At 33.3% G+C, this 19,430-nt stretch overlaps 3 protein-coding genes across 3 annotated transcripts; all 3 read right to left on the reverse strand.

The window, feature by feature from the left end:
- Nucleotides 1–2,561: 2,561 nt before the first annotated feature.
- Nucleotides 2,562–6,894, reverse strand: LOC145086068 (protein FREE1-like). Its single transcript, XM_079023795.1, has 10 exons — nt 5,846–6,894; nt 5,276–5,362; nt 5,048–5,179; nt 4,689–4,820; nt 3,710–3,775; nt 3,511–3,621; nt 3,325–3,420; nt 3,144–3,177; nt 2,957–3,027; nt 2,562–2,859 (listed from the first exon to the last, which is right to left on the reverse strand). Exons 1-10 carry the CDS (start codon nt 6,758–6,760, stop codon nt 2,782–2,784), a joined length of 1,722 nt encoding a protein of 573 aa, XP_078879921.1. The 5' UTR covers nt 6,761–6,894; the 3' UTR covers nt 2,562–2,781.
- A 3,387-nt stretch (nt 6,895–10,281) lies between these two features.
- On the reverse strand, nt 10,282–14,050 carry LOC145086069 (uncharacterized). The gene is made up of 4 exons (XM_079023796.1): nt 13,237–14,050; nt 12,108–12,194; nt 11,539–11,679; nt 10,282–11,361 (listed from the first exon to the last, which is right to left on the reverse strand). The coding sequence occupies exons 1-4, from the start codon at nt 13,966–13,968 to the stop codon at nt 10,453–10,455; spliced, it is 1,869 nt and encodes a 622-aa protein (XP_078879922.1). The 5' UTR covers nt 13,969–14,050; the 3' UTR covers nt 10,282–10,452.
- A 1,171-nt stretch (nt 14,051–15,221) lies between these two features.
- On the reverse strand, nt 15,222–18,507 carry LOC145086070 (uncharacterized). The gene is made up of 6 exons (XM_079023798.1): nt 18,053–18,507; nt 17,236–17,370; nt 17,051–17,126; nt 16,698–16,792; nt 16,122–16,289; nt 15,222–15,536 (listed from the first exon to the last, which is right to left on the reverse strand). The coding sequence occupies exons 1-6, from the start codon at nt 18,378–18,380 to the stop codon at nt 15,367–15,369; spliced, it is 972 nt and encodes a 323-aa protein (XP_078879924.1). The 5' UTR covers nt 18,381–18,507; the 3' UTR covers nt 15,222–15,366.
- Nucleotides 18,508–19,430: the final 923 nt, after the last annotated feature.

Raw genomic sequence — 19,430 nt, forward strand, 5'->3', positions numbered from 1 at the left:
TCAACTCTCCCTTGCCATAAAAAATTTCTAACATAAACCCATTCATAAAGGCTCAAACTAATACTTACTGATATGCCCTTGGGCTCAAACACAAAACGAACACTCGGTCCCTACAACCTACATTATCCATCACCAAATGGGTGTTACAGACACCACGACTTGTTACGAACGAATATAAATTCAAATACATCGTACACAAGTATCGGAACCATATCCTAGGAAACATGCAAAAGTAATGGTACGAAACAATAAAATAACAAGGAAAGGACAATAGACGTGCCTGTGTGTAGACCGGATAATAAATAAAGGACCGGTCAAGACTATAAACTCTTCTAACAATGAGAAGCTTATAAATACCCCAAATTAGATTGCGATTTCGTTTCGGAAGGCCATAACCCTCGGTTGGACCTTGGAATGACGGAATCTAACTTAGCATTAAGGTAACACTAAGAATTGCAAGCTAAAGGCCATAACCCTCGATATGGTTGTCTAATGCCTAAATTAGCTCCCGTAGATATAAAGAATGACGAAATCACACTTAGAATGAAGAAGTTATTGCCTTCGGAAGATTGGCGGTTCTTGACCCTAACCGAGTACGTTGGGCGTAATGGCTCGACATCCGGATCGCAAAGGCTTCAACATATGATGGGAATATGCACAGACTTGTTTAAGTTAGGCCTCGGGCCCACCTGATTGTAGAAGGTCATTTTTGGGGCTTAAGGCCATGTTGGGGATTGTTGGGCCATATTAGGCCTTAGATTCCTTGTAGTTGGGCTTGGATGCCTTTTGGGGCTTTTATGGATTTGGGCCTTAGGGGGAGGGAGGCCCATTGAGGCAGGGTTAAAGGAGCCCTTTTTTGCCTTAAGTTAAGAGTTAGGGTTTTGGACTTGAGTTCGAGATCATTACTTTAGAAGAAGAAGAGCAATCATAGGAAAAGAAGAAGTCATTCGTTCATGAAGAAACCCTAAATTGTTTTTAAAGGAGGAATATATCATTTATTGTTTTGTCAATCATTATTATGTCATGTCATAATAGTTAAGCCAAATTATCATTTAACCTGTAAGAACCAGTTACCAGTGGATAATATTTGAACAAAACATATAGTTTGTTGGTGTTTTTTGTACAAAAAGTTTACTTGGATGGTGTTCTTTGAGCATACCAAACTTGGATGGTGTTTTTTGAACGATTTTGAAACATAGTTACCTCTTTGAGTCATTTTTCTATTGTTTTTTTTCCTTTACTTATTTTTTACTGGTAATTGCCGGTTATCAAATGTCAAATTTGAACAAAGAATGTACTTCGTTGGTGTTTTTTGTACAAATGGTTTACTTGGATGGTGTTTTTTGGACACACCAAACTTGAATGGTATTTTTTGAACAATTTTGAAACATAGTTACCCATATAAGTCATTTTCCCTTTGTTTTATTCTAAATCGACAATTATATCACTACTTTTTTGGTAAATCGACAACTATACCCCTTTTGTCTATACATCAATATGTAAATATATAAAAGGATAATGACTTAGAAAGATAATATATTTTTCGATCTGTACATGTTTGGATACGGAGTTTTTTTCCGGCTACTTTTGTCCTTTGTTTAACTACATTCAGTCCTTATATAAACTAGAAAAAATAATTTAATAAGATAATATATTTCTCACTTTATACACATTCAGTCTTTATATTTTTTTTTTTTCACATTTAGTCTTACAATTTTTTTTTCATATTTAGTCTTTGTTGTTTTTGTACACATTCAATACTATGATCAGTTTCTTTAAGTTTTTCTATATTGGACAATTATTAATGATGTGTCCAGGATTGTTGATGTTTATAGCCACCATGTCCTCGGATGCTTAGTTGTTCAGGTTTTGTGTTCTGAAAATCCTAACTTCTTCATATGATCTCGGATTTTAACGATAATTATATTCATCATGCGTTCGTATTTTAGTCTACTACAACTTTCGTATAGATTACTAAGTAAAATATATTACTATTTAACAAGAGTAATTTAAACGAAAACTGTAATAGACAAATAAGAACACGTGAATATAAAGATTATTAAAATCCAATATCGTATGAAGAAGTTTCAAGTATCAACCCCTTGAACACCTTGCTAATAATTGTCTCAAAAAACTTCAAACAACCAATTATAAATATTGAATGTGTACATAAACAAAGACTTAATTTGCAATAAAAAAATATTAAGGACCAAATATATAAAAAAAACATATATGTTAAGAATTAAATGTAAACAAAATGATAATTATATCACCTTATTAAAATCATTTTTTCCAATCAGGAAGACTAAATGTGTTTATTTAAATATATATTATCCTTTTAAGTCATTATCCCATATATAAATTACACAACTAATCTACAAAACAATATTTTTATTTGTTTATTTAATACAAAGTATAGCGCCACAACACACTGTCCATCACCACTCACTTGACGAATTTTCTTTTTAACTATTTTATATTCTTTTTGTCTATTTAATTGAATTTGTCGAATTGTTCCCATCACACGATATGCAACTCAATAGAGAAAGCCCAATCTACCGTTTTTACACAAACACAAAACACTTATTTCATAGAACAAATTTACAAACAAAAGTTAGAATTATATTTCGAGAAACCAAACCCCACAAACCCAAACAAATCCAAGTTACTTAAAGCCTTAATATAATACTCTTACTAGTCACAATGAATTATATGATTAAACCCCATAAAAAATAAAAATAAAAATAAAATGAACAATCCCCCATATACCCATTGACCATGTCAACGTGCACTTACAAGAAACGGATGCTGGCAAACTCCACATTCTATGGTCTCGGATCCTGAGCTAGGAACTTGAACCTGTATTATATTATTTTTTACCTTTTTTTAATATAAAAATATTCATATAAATTTTAACCAGAAAAAGAAAATAAATAAATGGATATTTGTTTTTAACCTGTAAATGGACTGTACAGGTGGGACATGCAACTTCTTTCATCCGCCTGTTTGACCCTTCAAACTTGGAAACTGTATATGTAAAAAGACGTGAATGCCCTTCTTATGCTTTAATTTGTAGGGGTATTTTCGGAAAGAAAGAACATGATTTATTATAGAGATGCTACTGGATCATAATAATATTATACCTGATGATGATTTGTGATTTCTTTCCAACTCCTCCTGTATGAAATTGTAAAATTTTATTTTATATATATATATATATATATATATATATATATATATATATATATATATATATATATATATATATATATATATCAAAAATAAATAAATAAAGATATTTAAAAAATAATAAAATTAATTCACCTGAAGTTTCTTTGCAAGATCTTCATGACTATGCAATCCAGATGATCGGCTTGCAGCGGATTCTTTTGCACTGCTCAAACGGTGAGTAACCTCCAACTAAAAAAAAATAAAAATTTATAAATTTCCAAAAAGAGATTAAAAAAAAATATATCAGAATTTATTTATAAAGACAAAATGCATACATACCATGCAACGATCACAGACACGAACTTGAGGGGCATTTTCTTCTGATGTAAGAGCAACTCTTCCATGGGTACATTTGTCACAAAATATATCTCCACAGTTTCGACAATGATGCTATAAAAAAATCAAGAAATAAAAAAATTAAAATAAAATATATATTTAAAAAAAGATTAAGAAATTAATGGAATAGGATTCCACTAACCTTCCTATTAAAAGCACTAAAGTCTGTTCCACAACCAGTACACTTTGTAACAGCTTCATCAGGTACCTACAAAAGTTTTTTTATATTCATCATTTATCTTAAATAATATTTTTTAATATTTATAGTTTCAATACTATTTCTATCATGATACTAAGAAATAACAATGTAGTTTCATTTAACAAAAAGGAAATTTCATTGCTATAATTGGATAAATTTTCATAGAATATAAAAGATATGAAAAATACAATGCACTGCCTAAATAAAAGAAAATAGCAATTTAGTTTCATTGATTTGTTATATTATTATTACTTTCATTCATTTCTATTATCACAATGTCACACTAAAATATAAAGCAATTTTCACTTACATAATTGGGCAGATTTTTCAATATATAATATCCTAAAAAGAAAAACAATGTGAGTAAAAGTGTTAATCTCAAATAAGACCTTATGTTTAGTGTTTTTTCCAGATTAAACCTCAAATTTATTTTTTGCTTGAAAAGACCTTGTATTTTTTATTTTTTCCAATCTAGCCCTTTTAGTCATTTTTTCCGAAAAAACTGTAAAATGCGAGGGTTTTTTCGAGAAAAAATAAAATAGTTGAGCGTTTATTTGAAAGCATTTAGAAGATTGAGGTGTTTTTCGGAAAAAAATACAAACCTGAAGGGTTTTTTAGGAAGTAAATGTAAGGTTTTTTTCAGGCAAAAAAGAAATTTGAGGTTTAATGCAGAAAAAACACAAAATATAAGGCCTTCTTTGAGATTAACCTTATATAAAATGCTATAACTGGGTAGATTAAACATAGTTTGATATCCTAATAAGAAAAAAATAAAAAAGTGAAAGTAGAACACTATACTTATGTTAGATTTTTCATAGTACAATGTAGCAAGAGACATAAATGAAAAAGTAGCATGTTGTATAAATTATAATACACAAAAATAATAAAAGTTATACAGATTTTATTTTAAAAAAATGCTTACCCAATGATCTTTCTCCTCATTTGGAGGTTTAATTATATTCATCCAATCACCCAAACCCTTTTTCTTTTCAGATGACTGATCATTCACTTTAACAGCATCAGCAGGCCTGCTCCTTCCTCCCATCTCCTTCACCTACAATTTTTTTAAAAAAAAAATTAAGAATGTAAAACTAAAACTAGATTCAAGAACACAAGCACTCAACTCTATAACATAAAGCAAGAATTTCAAGAAAGAACAAGAGTCTCTACTCTCTACAATTGTGAAAAACAGATAATATTTCTCACATAGGCAGAAGGGTTTTGTGAAAAAAGTTGAAAGATAATAAAAAAATTATTTTTTTTTAGTTTGTAAGATTAAACCTGAATGGTTGCTGCTGTAACAGTGTCCAATAATGTGTTTGTAGTGTAACTATTGGATTGAAGCCTTATACGCCTTGGCTCAATGTCTACAGAACTCTTTGACCAAAATGCAAAGGTGGATGAGTCATACACCTACAAAACACACATAAAGAAAAAAAAAAGTTTTATTGTAACAGATGGAAAAGTTACAAACATAAAGAAAAGGAAAAGGATGAGGAAAGAACATACTTCACATCTTGTTACTGTATCAAGTGGATATATTCTTAAAGTTCGACTTGTAGATGGATCAAGCATTCGAATACCATCCAATCCAATCTGAGAAAAAAGAAATAAGGGATTGAGAATCACCATGAAATAGATGAGGAAAAAAGGTAAAAGAATCATGTACTAATGCATGTTATGACAAGAATCTGTTGTTTGATTATAAACTTATCATTTAAGATCAAAATTAGTGACTATATTAACAGTTCTAATACGTTTTTTTTGGACCCCTATTATTTTCATTTATGGATTGGACTTGCTACTGTAATCAGCTACTCTATAGAGCTCTAAAGAAAGAAAATTTAACGATTATCCAAACTGCATGCCAGAATGTAGATCAATTCTGAATCAATCAACAGCAAAAGGCAGATAAACATATTGAATGTAGATGAGGACTAACAATCTAACATAATAAGACATAGTAAAATGACACAATGCATAAAACTTCTCTACAAAAAAACCATCAAAGACAAACATACATACTATCCAGCACAAAGATTAATCAGCAAAAAAGTACAAAAGGTAGCTCCACCATACCTGGCAAAGAACATCCATGGTGCTCTGGCCACCACTTTCAGCCAACAATTTCACCCTGAACTTCTGTACCCCACCCTTAACATCTTCCCGTGTCTCAGCCTTTGGTACAGCCTTCACAATCTTTGGAGACGATACGGATGGAGAGTCCTTACCAGGTAAACCAATAGGACGCCCAAAATCATCAAAAATCACCTGTTCTTTCCAGGTAGAAGACTTTGGCGCAGTACCCCTAGAACCATAGGGCTCGACCTTACCCCCTTGATAAGCATAAACACCTTCACCATACCCATCACCTCCATACCCACCGCTTGATTCAAACCTAGACATCCCCACATCCGGTCGCTTCCCATAATAATCAACACTCCCACCTCCGGCCCCTAGATCCGATGAGCTCCTACCGTAATTACCACCATAACCAGACTCAAACGGACTCTCGTATACGGGACCCGGGACCTGACTAGGAACCGACGGTGGATTATTATACAGAGACGAGGAGTACTGAAAGCTTGAACTGTGGTTCAGAGGGATAGGATTGTGAGGAATCGAAGACGCCGGTGGAGATGGGTAAGTGGGAGGCGTCTGATGATGATCATAAGGTGGATTATAAGGCTGTTGAGATTGATACGGAGTATGCGACGCTTCGAATTGGGGGAAACTTGAGGGTTGTTGATTAGGGTTTGGAGGGGGAGGAGCGTAAGAAGGAGCAGTAGGAGGGAGAGGATCGGGATTCTGTTGAGGGTAAGGAGGATAGTAATCGGAGGTTGGAGGATGGTAAGTAGTGGTGTTGGTGAAGGGAGGTGCGGAGGCGTAAGTTACCGGAGGATGGTGGAGATCGGTGGTGATGGGATTAGGGTTTGGGTTTTGAGGGTAATTGTGATAATACGGAGTGGTGGAGGTGTAATCGCCTTGTTGCATGGTGGTTGCCGGTGGTTGCCGATTGATTGATTGATTGATGAATGATTAATGATGAAGAGGGTTTTCTTCTCGAGGTAAACGATGATCGATCCAGGAAATTGAGGAAGAAGTAACGCAAGATGATGTGTCCAAAGACAAATTGAAAAATATAATATTATAATAATAATAAAGAAGAAAAAAGACATTACGAGAAGAGTAGATACACATTTGGTCCTATGATTTGCCTAAATTCACATATTTGGTCCTTCTTCGGTTTTTTTTAAATGAGTTTTTATGGTTTTGCTTTGTGAAATGGTGTTTATGAAATGCATGGATTAGCCCTCCAGATCCTTCAATCCAACAGCAGGATCACTCAGAAATAATGTTTGCATTATGAGAACAATCTATTGATTGGAACACTAACCATAGAGGCCAACAATTGTTATTTGACTTGGTTTGGAGATGTGTCTTGTAGGTATCTCACTCCATATCTTGGGTTGTTGTCTAACCCATGGTTATATATTATAACCATGGGTTAGACAACAACCAAAGATATGGAGTGAGATACCTACAAGACACATCTCCAAACCAAATCAAATAACAATTGAATCCAACCCAAATTTGTGTGTTGTGTAGACAATTTTTCGATGAATATGACATAATTTCATCAACATCATATAAATATAATTGTCTTCAATTTGAAACTTGAACCTGTCCTTATCGAATTTGATCAATACTTTTCTCAATGTGATTTTCAATGATAGATTTTGAAATCATACAATGTTTTGACCTTTATTTTGGTTAAAATCACCATCTCCTTTAAATTCATTACCTAATCACTCTTACAATCAAAATCGATGAATTATAAAAGAAACTTGAGAGTAGCCAAATAAAGCATTGAGACCATTGAAACATGTATTGAGGAAGGAGGAAACTATGATGGCTACTGCGACGATTTGTTGGTCTTCCGCCTTCAGTTCCATTTCATTAGCATGAAGTATAAGTATTGTAAGCGAGTAATTGTAGCATCCCTTAAAATTTGAATGAAAAATGTTGTATTGAATTTTAATGCGAAAGGAATATTTTGTCAAAAGTGGCAAAAGATATAAAATGTTAATCATTAAGTAGAGTAATACCTTGTTATATGTTAAAACGATACTTAGAAATTGTCAAACTAATCACAATAATTTATTTAATCAAGTTGGATTTTGTGATATTGGTTATAAGGATAAAATGAGAAATTTGGTTAAGTATGAAATCTGTTAAGTAGATTATGCCATGCATAATCTTGGATTACGCAACACATCAAGACTTTTTGTGAAGGAGTTTTATAACATGAATGAGATGTAAAATAGTGCAAGTGTAACTGTAACGTCTGGATTTGCCAGGTAAAATTCTTGCATTAAACTTCTTATTGTTAGTAGACTTGGCCCGAGTACGTTGGGCGTACACAAGGTACGCACGGCGTATTCTCATTTTTCTTGGAAATTTTTTCCGAAAAACGACCCATTTATCCGTAACTAAACGCAACCTTTTCATTTTCCGTTTTTCGTTTTCCCTTTTTAGTTTTAGTTTTTTGTTTTCAATTTTCATTGGAAAATTTAGAAAACGCATTTAGTTAAAACTTATTCATTTTACATTTTCAGTTTTAAAAAATTAGAAAAAAAAACGTTTAGATGTATATATTTCTATCGGTTTTTATTTTTAGAAAACAGTAACGGTGGTAGGATGGGGTGGGGGCAGTGGTGATGTCGATGATGGCGACGATGGTGGTGATATTGGTGATGGGGTAGTCGTGGTGGTGGTGGTGATGATAGGTCGGTGATTGTGGTAATGGTGTTGGGTGTGTGTGTATGTGTATGTGTGTGTGTGTGTGTTTGTGGGGGTGGTGGTTAAGGTATGGGTGTGTGTATTTGTGTGTGTTTGTGGGGGTGGGCTTGGGAGTGGGTGGGTGTGGGTAGGTGGGTTGTGGGTGTTAAGGTGAGGATAGGTAGAGGTAGGAGTGGGTGTATGTTCAAAGAAACTAAACGCTTTTTGAAACATCTCATTTTTCTTGGAAAAAAATTTCGAAAAGCGATCAATTTTTCCGCAACTAATTGCACCATTAGTATTTTCATCACCTTCCACATCCCACTTGATTTTAGCTTTCTGAAAAAAGATTCATACTTTCCAATCTTTCAATTTGTTGCAGCTCTTGTAAGTAACTCAACCTAGTATGTTTTTCGGTATTAGAAACCTTAGCAGTCTCCATCTTCTTTTCAATCTCCTTTATAAGATCCAAAATCTTTTTTTTTCCTAGAGATTTCCTTACTTTTAACCTATTTATTCCACACTTTCAACCTCCTGTTAATGAGTTTTATATGATTGATTCACTGTTCAAACAGTTTTAATGATTATTTGTTGCATGCCATTATTTTATGTATTTCAGTTGATAAGAGATAGTGATATATTTTCCAAGTTCAAGTCTAATGCCATATAAACACATAAATTGTCTGATATTTTTCTAAATATTACCAAGATTGCAATATAAATCAACAAACCATAAACTTCGAAAAAATCATAAAAAAAGAAAATTAAGAAAGATTTTTAACATGATTATATTTTTTTATGTTCAAACAAAATGACCACCAATTTTTATTTATATTGTAAAATTATCCTACATATCTATATCCTTAATATGTCTTTTTGTCAATTTTTTATTTTTAAACAAAATACTTTAAAATATCTTTCAACCTAACTTTCCAATTTGCATTATGATATTTGTTTGCTACCAAAAAAAATTCTGAAGATACTTTAAAAGAAATGGATAAAAAAACATTATGGATTTCGACTTATTGCTTATTTTTTAAGATATGAACCATACAAAAAGTGATATGAAGAGTATTGCCATGTCTCTATACTTTGAAATTGGTGTTCATTTTTGTATAAAACACAAGTGATGATCATTTTATTAAATGATTCCTTAAATGGCAACTTCTAAGATTTAAGGGTTAATTATTAAAAGAAATATAATATGCTTCCAATATAAACTACTTAATGAAACCAAAAACTCATAAGATAGATAACTATAACATGATTTAATACACTTTTATGTTTAAGGGATATGTTTTATCACTTAGAACATCATTTCTTTATTACTATGTATTCCTTATTTTTTTAGTTGAGTTTATTTTTTATTTTTTACATACATATAACTCTATTATATTTTTGTTGGGATTTTTATCTCTAATTTATTAAGTTTTAATAACTTTATTAGATTACCTTATTCGTTATAAAAAAAAAATTATAATATATAATATCTAGATGGTGGTATCATGTATGATTATTATTATCTTCGGTCTATCAAATTTTAATCTTTTATTATACATTATAACATTCTCATTAATTATGAATTAAAAAAATTACATTTTAATACCATTTGAGATGTTATGTACAAAAACGTTTTCGCAATTTTATGAACAAATAATAAATATTTCTTATTATCTAAATTATTTTAATTGGTCAGTCATGTATACAAGTTTATAACCTAGCAAGCATATAAATTACACATCAATTTCCATAACAAAAATCAAATTAAATACGGAAACATACAACCAGAAAGAAAACTGAGAATGTTTCTAGTTAGATTAGCTAAATAACAACTATTCAAAATAAGATGCATGTCATTTAACACCATTTCCTAATTCTTACATGCAACTCCAAATTGTCAAATCTCAACTCTCTTCCTTAATCCCTGAGGTACCAATCGCGTTGGCCTTGTTCTTCTTAATTTCCTCTAGGTAAAGGGGACAATTGCGTTTCCAGTGTCCCTTTTGATTGCAATGAAAACAGTCAGCGTCTGCATGAGGCTTTGGTTTTGCTATAGGTTTAGAGGCAGGCGCCTTGCCTTTAACCTTGAACTTCTCTTTGCCTTTCTCAAAGGCTTTTCCCTTTCCGATCACATTACCGGTTTTGACATTCTTTGTGATTTTTCCTTCGCGGACCATCAAAACTTGAGGTCTAGATTTCTTCATGTTCGCCTCTACAGTTTTCAGCATCGAATGCAATTCAGAGATAGATTTCTCCCAATTGTTCTTGTTGTAATTCAACACGAACTGACTAAACGATTTAGGCAGTGAGCCAAGGATCACATCAATTGCAAGCTCATCACGGATAGAGAATCCAAGGCGAGAAAGCTGCTCAACGTAAGCTTTCATTTTGAGAACATGTGCACTCACAGAAGAACCTTCAGTCATTTTGCAACCAATGAATTCATTCATGGTTGCAAAACGCTCTTGCTTAGCCTGAACTTGAAACATCAGTTTCAATTGTTCGATCATATCGAACGCTGTATGAAACTCAAATGTTTTTTGAAGTTCAGGTACCATACATGCAAGCATGATGCAAGCCACCTCATTCGAATCATCGTTATGTTTCGCCCAGGTATCTTTTATGGCCTTAGAAGCATTGGGTGGTGGTTCTTCTGGGATTGGTCCGTCAAGGATATAATCTTTCTTTTCGCTTCTGAGAACAATTCTCATATTTCTAAACCAATCGAGGAAATTAAGACCACTCAGTTTTTCTTTGTCTAGGATGGAACGGAGGGATAAAGTTTGGTGTGTGGAAACATTTGAGTTTGTCATCTACAATATAGCAAGGTTTAATTTAGTATTTTCGATATTTAATCCTTTAATTACTAATAACCCTTTTGTTTCTTTAAGAAACATTTATATTTCTCACATAAGAAGGGCTTTATGAAAAAAGTTTAAAGATAATTAAAAAAAAATGATTTTTTTAATCTACAATATTGAATATCTAACCTGGGTGGTTGCTTGAGTGGTTGTTGTAAAAATGTCCAATAATGTTTTTGTAATGTAACTATTGGATTGCATCCTTATACACTTTGGCTCAATGTCTAAAGAACTCTTCGACCAAAATGCAAAGGTAGATGAGTCGTACACCTACAAAATACATAAAGAAAAAAGTTATATCGTAACAAATAAATAAAAGGGTAATCAGTAAATAGAAGAAATAGCAACGTAATTTAACTGATGTGTTTTTTATAGTATTCTACTTTTATTTCTACTTATTACATCGGTATGCTTTAAAAGATCTACCCATTATAGTCTTGTGAACCAAATACATAACAATTTTCATTGAAATAATTGGGTAGATTTTTCAAATCATAATGTCCAAATAAGAAAAACATTGAAAGTACAATGCTACAGTAGAGTAGATTTTCAAAATACAATGCCTTAATAGGATAAAAATCAAAAGCATAATGTGTAATAAAAAGAAAAAAAGATGATGAGGTAATGATAAATAAATAAAAGTATATTGTTATTTCTTGCATTTAGACGTAAAGGAAAAGGATGATGAAGGAACATACTTCACATCTTGTTACTGTATCAAGAGGATATATTCTCAAAGTCTGATTGGTAGATGGATCAAGAATTTGGATATCATCCGATCCAATCTGAGAAAAGAAACAAGGGATTTAGATTCACTATGAAATAGATGAGGAAATAAGGTGGCATTATATCATATACAAGACTAAAAAAATGAAAAGAAAAAATGCTATAACATAATCCAGAAACACAATTAATACAACTGCATGTTACAACTTACAACAGGAATCAATGCCTATTATGACATGACATGAAATCAATAGTTCAATACCACATAGTTAAATCATATTCCCAATGTTAATTGAGTTCAAAATTATATTAAATTTTTATTTCACATGAAATGTTTGTGTATATCTGCACAACCAATGATCCATATAAAGTCAAAGATGAAGATTAATAACAAAATATTTTGTTAATTTCAATAGAGTCATCATTGTAACATACCATATATCACACTACAATTCACTTTATAATGTTAATTAGGACTCAACCATTGGAGTTTGGACCAAATTTGAGGATATTACATGATGTAATTGATGTGATTATAAAAGTATAATACAAATATTAAGTCAATTCCTATATGAAGTGACAAGGTCTGGAATTTGATTATAAACTTATCATGTATGCACATAAATGTTGAGTACTTGAGTTTAAGAGTATGTTTCTTAAAATAAGAATTTAAGAAGGATCGTTTCTTTTATGTGCAATCTGTCTTTACTATTAGTCTGACAAAAAAAAGTGATCTTAAAGGAATGACCACAAACAAACTATTATAAGAACTATATTAACAGTTCTAATATGTGTTGGACCCCTTTTATTTTCATATCTGAATTGCACCCTCTACTGTTATTTCAGCTACTCTCTAGAACTCTAAAGGAACAAAATTTAATGATTATGCAAACTGCATGCCAGAATGTAGATCAATTCTTAATCAATCATCACCAGAAGGCAGATAAACATATTAAATGCAGATGAGGACTAACAATGACAAAGTATAATGCATGATGGATAGAATTTCTCTAAGAAAAACATCATAGAAAAACATACATACTAACCAGCAGAAAGATTAATCAGCCAAAAAAATACAAAAAGTGGTTTGTTTCACCATACCTGGCAAAGAACATCCATGGTGATCTGGTTGCCACTTTCAGCCAACAACTTCACCCTGAACTTCTTTACCCCACCCTTAACACCTTCCCTTGTATCAGCCATTGGTATATCATTAACACCTTCACCATACCCACCGCTTGATTCAAACCTAGACATCCCCACATCCGGTCGCTTCCCATGATAATCAACACTCCCACCCCCGACCCTTAAATCCGATGAGCTCCTACCGTAATTACGATCATAACCTGTCTCGTATGGACTCTCATATACGGGACCCTGGACCTGACTCGGAACCGAAGGTGCATTATTATACAGAGACGATGAGTACTGAACGCTTGAACTGTGGCTCAAAGGGATGCGATTTTGAGGAATCGAAGACGCCGGTGGAGATGGGTAAGTGGGATGCGCCTGGTGATGATCATAAGGTGGATTATAAGGCTGTTGAGATCGATACGGAGTATGCGATGCTTCAACTTTGGGGAGAATTGGGGGTTGTGGATTAGGGTTTGGAGAGGGAGGATCGTAAGAAGGGTCAGTAGGAGAGAGATGATCGGGATTCTGTTGAGGGTAAGGAGGATAGTATTCGGTGGTTGGAGGATGGTAAGTAGTGGTGTTGGCGGAGGCGTAAGTTACCGGAGGATGGTGGTGATCGGTGGTGATGGGATTAGGTTTAGGGTTTTGAGGGTAATTGCGATGATACGGAGTGCTGGAGGTGTGATCGCCTTGTTGCATTGTGGTTGCCGATGGTTGGCGATTGATTGATTGATGATCGATGAACAGGTTTTCTTTCCGAGTTAAACACGATCGATCCCGGAAATTGAGGGGGTTGTTTGGGATTTTTTTTTTTAAATTAAAATTTTGAGTAAATTACACGAATGGTCCCTATGGTTTGGGGTAATTTGCGTGTTTGGTCCCTAACTTATGTTTTTAACTCGAAAGGTCCCTACTGTTTGTTTTTGTTACGCGCTTGGTCCCTATCTCATCTAAAAAGACTATTTTGCCCTTGCTTTTTTAACTTGTTTAAATAAACACACCCCAACCCCAACCCTCTTATATTACCCAACCTAAAACATCATTTTTTTCCTATTTAAATAATAGTCTTTTTAGGTAAGACAGGGACCAAGCGCGAAACAAAAGCAAAAAGTAAGGACCAAGCACGTAACAAAAACAAACATTAGGGACTTTCTGAGTTAAAAAAATAAGTTAGGGACCAAGTGCACGAATTACCCCAAACCATAGGGACCATTCGTGTAATTTACTCTAAAATTTTAGATAAAAAATAGAGTAAATTACACGAATGGTCCCTATGATTTGGAGTAATTTGCACATTTGGTCCCTAACTAAATTTTTTAACTCGAAAGATCCCTACTATTTGTTTTTGTTACGCATCCACACAACCCGAAAGAGTTTTCTATAGAAAAAGGTTTAGTTATAAATAAACATATTCTTAACAAGGCAAGCACTCTATAAATCCATAAAGCCATTAACATGAAACTTAGTTCAATACACTTAGGGCCGGTCTTGAAAATTTAAGGGTGCATTTGGTTATAGAAAATTGTTTTTATTTTTTAAGAAAATGTTTTCAGAAAACAGTATTTTCAAGTTTCATCTTAAAAATTTGAGAAACTGTAAAATCACTTTTCTACCTTACATACAATTTGGAAAACTGAAAATTTTCATTTTCTTAGAAAAATTTGGAAAAATATATGAACCAAACACATTTTCAAAAATTCTATTTTTCTTAAAAAATTTTCCTAGAAAATTGAAAATTTTTCCACAACTAAACGTATCCTAAATATCCTCAAATGTATAGGACGAAAAGAAAAAAAAAACCTTATCATTATTATAAGTTTTTCTTTTTAAATAAAAAGATAAACTAATTAGGCTCATATATGTCCAAAGGGTAGTAAGAAATATCCAGCCATAAAGGGAAAATGAGTACACGTTTTCTTCTAGTGTTATTTCCAATGATGATGATAACGATATCATTAACATATCATAACTATGTTATAACTTATTAAGCAATACAAATATAACCATTATTAATTTCCCATCATCTTCAAAACTGTTACCTTTATTTTTCTCATTTATAAAACATTGAAAAACAAGTTAAAAAAGATATAAAGCTATTTATGCTTCTTGAAAACTTGTGTCACGATGAGGCTTCATTTCATTCTCCATTCTAGTAAACCATTCCCCAATACGTGTATTCTCCACCATATCTTTTCCTGATTTTAAGTAGCGAATTGGTCTCAAAACACCAAATACAGCAAGATCACCCAAATTTGGTTCTAAACCTCCTGCATATTATCAAAAACATATGTAAATTTACAAGAGTAAATTACACGAATGGTCCCTATGGTTTAGGGTAATTTGCGCATTTGGTCCCTAACTTACTTTTTTAACTCGAAAGGTCCCTATTGTTTGTTTTTGTTACACGAATGGTCCATATGGTTTGGGGTAATTTGCAAGTTTGGTCCCTATCTTATTTTTTTAACTCGGAAGGTCCTTACAGTTTGTTTTTGTTGCGTGCTTGGCCCTGTCTTTCCTAAAAAAACTATTTTTCCCTTGATTTTTTAATTTATTTAAATAAACACACCCCCAACAACACTTCCACCTCACCTTACCTTACCTTACCTACCCCACCGTATTTAGATAAATTAAAAAATCAAGGGCAAAATAGTCTTTTTAGGAAAGACAGGGCCAAGCACGCAACAAAAACAAACTGTAAGGACCTTCCGAGTTAAAAAAATAAGTTAGGGACCAAACATGCAAATTACCCCAAACCATAAGGACCATTCATGTAATTTACTCTAGTTTCATATTATTTTCAGTGAGATAATATAAAATAACAAAATGTAAAAATTAGAGAAATTTGTACATACCAAGATATTGTCTTCCATTCAAAGCATCCACCCATGCTTCTGAAGCTTCATACAAAGCTTTACGTTCATCAGATATATTATGTCTTTTCTTGAGTTTTTTTGATACAAAATACATAGCTGCAGCTCCAGCATACTTTGCTACTAGCCTTTCAGTGAAGCTGAAATTACCTGAAATAGAAAAATAATTTATAATATTATTTGTTATTATTTCAATTTGGAAAGTAAATAATATTAAAGAAAAAAAGAAGATTTAATTGTGTATTTGTGTCTGCTTCTATTCTATATATCGAAGTTCCAAAATCATCATATAAGAATTACGAGATTCATTCAACAATTTTTTTCTGAAAAGACAAAAGAAGGGTAAAATGGTCTTTTTATAAGCATTTAAAGCTAAAGTGATAAGGACCAAACATGCAACAAAATGAAACCATGAGGATTGCCCATGTAAAGCTATAGATTAAAGTTGCAATCTCTACTATACTACAGGGACCATTTCTGTAATTTAATCTAAATGTTAATAAAATAAAAGAATCTAAAAGCTTGATCAACATATTTTATAAAGATCCAAAATATTACCATGGTTAGTGATGTAATCAAATGATTCAAGAGCTTCAGAGGGACTTCTGTATATATTTGGTGATAATACATGCACCAAGTGATTGTCCACCCACCTACAATAAAATGTTTTAGTCATTTTAAGGATTAAATGAATGGAATGGAATAGGCAATGGAATGGAATGAGTCATTACATTCCATTATCACATGTAATACAATGTAATACACAAGTTCTCATTACAATAAATGAAAATGGGTTACATTGCAAATGTTCATTCAATTACATTAGACAAAACAAAATAGACAATTCCTCTCATTCCTTGATTCCAACAAAATTAAAGAGTATAAAGTAAAAATGTAAAAAAAGGTCATACCCACGCCACTTCTGAGTTTCCTCATCCTCAGAGACAGAGTCAGGATGCATTCTTTGAAACATTTTGTCAATGATATCTGTCAACATCAAACAATATTGTCTTCAAGAATTATTTAACAAGAAAAAAGGATTGTAAACAAGCAGAAAAACTTTAGCTATGTAGCTAATAGAGACAAGATTTTAAACCTGTAGAGTCAACCATTTGTTCACCATCTACCATCAATATTGGCACCTTCTTGTAGTCAGACCATTTGATTTCCTTTTTGTTGATGGGATTGACTTCCACAATTTTGTATGGAATATCATGATATTCAAGGAATGCTATAAAAATCAGAGAATATCCAGCTAAGTAAACCAAGAAATGTGATGGAACACATCACAGACATAACAATTTATGTCTTTGAGACTAAATTATATCATTGAAAATTATATTAACATCATGATGATAAAACAAGAACAAAAGGAATGAGCGTCTTATACTCGATCATTCCCAATAAAACTTTTTCCCCTGTTCTAGAGTTTACACAGGGAAGGAAAAAAGGAGGGAAGGGGAAGGAAATGTGTGTTCTTGCATTTTTTTAAGGAATGAAAGGAATATAAGTGTGTTCTCGAGTTAAGGAGGGAAGGAAAGAGAGGGGATACTCTTTATTGAATATCAAACACAAGCTGTAAGCTACAGCCTACAGAAATAAATATCATGAAATAGTCCTTAATCCCCTGAACAAAGAGATGAGTTTTGATTTGTGCCATATAGTATAAAAACACCTATAAATTGATATGAATTACAATATTTACTGCAGTACGCTACACTTAAATACAACAAATCGATCATGAATGTTCGTCTTTTGGTTTAGGAAAAAAGTTCAATGCATAGCACAAATTTTGTCACCGTCAACAGAAGCAAACAAACACTTTAAACACTCAAATATGTCATTAACCTGTAACAAATACATAAAACAGGAGCATAATATGTCATTAGGTACAAAACAGGGATCATCATCACCTTTAACCTTGTTGCAGAAAGGGCAAGCTTGGTATTGGTAAAGAACGACGTCTTTAGGGGCGTAATTCGTATTAGAGTGCGGTAGATCTTTCTCGTGGAGCTCTCGAGCAGCTGAGGCGATCGAGGAATAGGAAATGTTCCCGCCGATGGCCTTATCGAGCGTTGAAAAGCAGTGAGAGTGGTGTGCGTTGGAATAAGTGCTACACCGGCTACCATACAAAGTCGTTTCAAAATCTATCGCGCGGCGAGAGGTAGCGGAGGCAGAGAAGGACGCCGCCGCACGGGCCGTGGTAGCGAGTCGGCTGAGTTTTCTCATCGTTGTTGCCATTGAAGATGTAAATGACCGTTCTAGAAAGTCAGGGTTTTAGTAGCGATGAGGAGACGGACAACAATGCACTCCGCCATTTTAAACCCTTTGGTGGAATTTTTTTATTTACCGGTTTTATTTAATTATTTATTTATTTATTTTGTTTTGTTTTTTAGGGATTTATACAGAAAATTTTCATTATTTTTGAGAAATTCTTTTATAAAGTCTTTAAAAAATTAACAAAAAAGTTTCATTATTTTTGAAAATTCAAATAATCTATCATTTCCTGTTAAAATTAAAAAAAATGATTTTTCGTTAAATCGACCAAAATGTTAAATAATTGAGACGGAAAATCTACAATAAAGTCTTAGTATTTTAGGAAAATCGATCTGGAGCACTTTGCGAAGAGGAAGTCAGATCAGACATTCACATTGGAGGGTCTCGGGAAGAGACCCAAGACTTCAGATCAGCGATTAGTGGGTCGGCAGGGCCGAAGTCAGTGCAGCACGTGCAGGAAACCGCACGAGGGAGTGTGTCGTTCCAAGGGTTCCGGCTGCTACAAGTGTGGCAGTGATGGTCACGTCAGCAGGGACTGCCCACGAGGGGCAAGCCCATTATGTTTTCACTGCAATCAGGTGGGCCACAAGAGGACCGACTGCCCGATGATGAGGGGAGGAGCAGGGAGTGCGCTTGCCCCAGCGACTATGAGGATTACGAATGGGCGAGAGGGTAGTGCCATGCAGTGACAGATGCGAAAGATCTGGATTACAGGAAGAAATGTTGCAGGTACGTATCTATGGCTATTTTCATTCCTAGGTGAATTAGGGAAGTTTTTACCCTGGACTCAGGCGATTTTATGTATGATTTGTCTCTCTGCTTGTATGTGGATTGTATTTTGGAATTGTCATATGCCAATTGCATACCAGGAGCTATTAGTAGCTAGTGTAGGTCATCTTTCACTTCGGGTTCGAAGTGTTCAGTATCATCTCGGTTACGGTTGAAAATGGTTCGGGAAGTGGTCAGCCACCATCATCGGGGTATGATGGTTCTAATCTGGGCATTCGGGATGGC

Source organism: Lactuca serriola, chromosome 2 (genome assembly GCF_051521515.1).
Source record: "Lactuca serriola cultivar US96UC23 chromosome 2, Lser_US96UC23_V15, whole genome shotgun sequence".
NCBI lineage: Eukaryota > Viridiplantae > Streptophyta > Magnoliopsida > Asterales > Asteraceae > Lactuca > Lactuca serriola.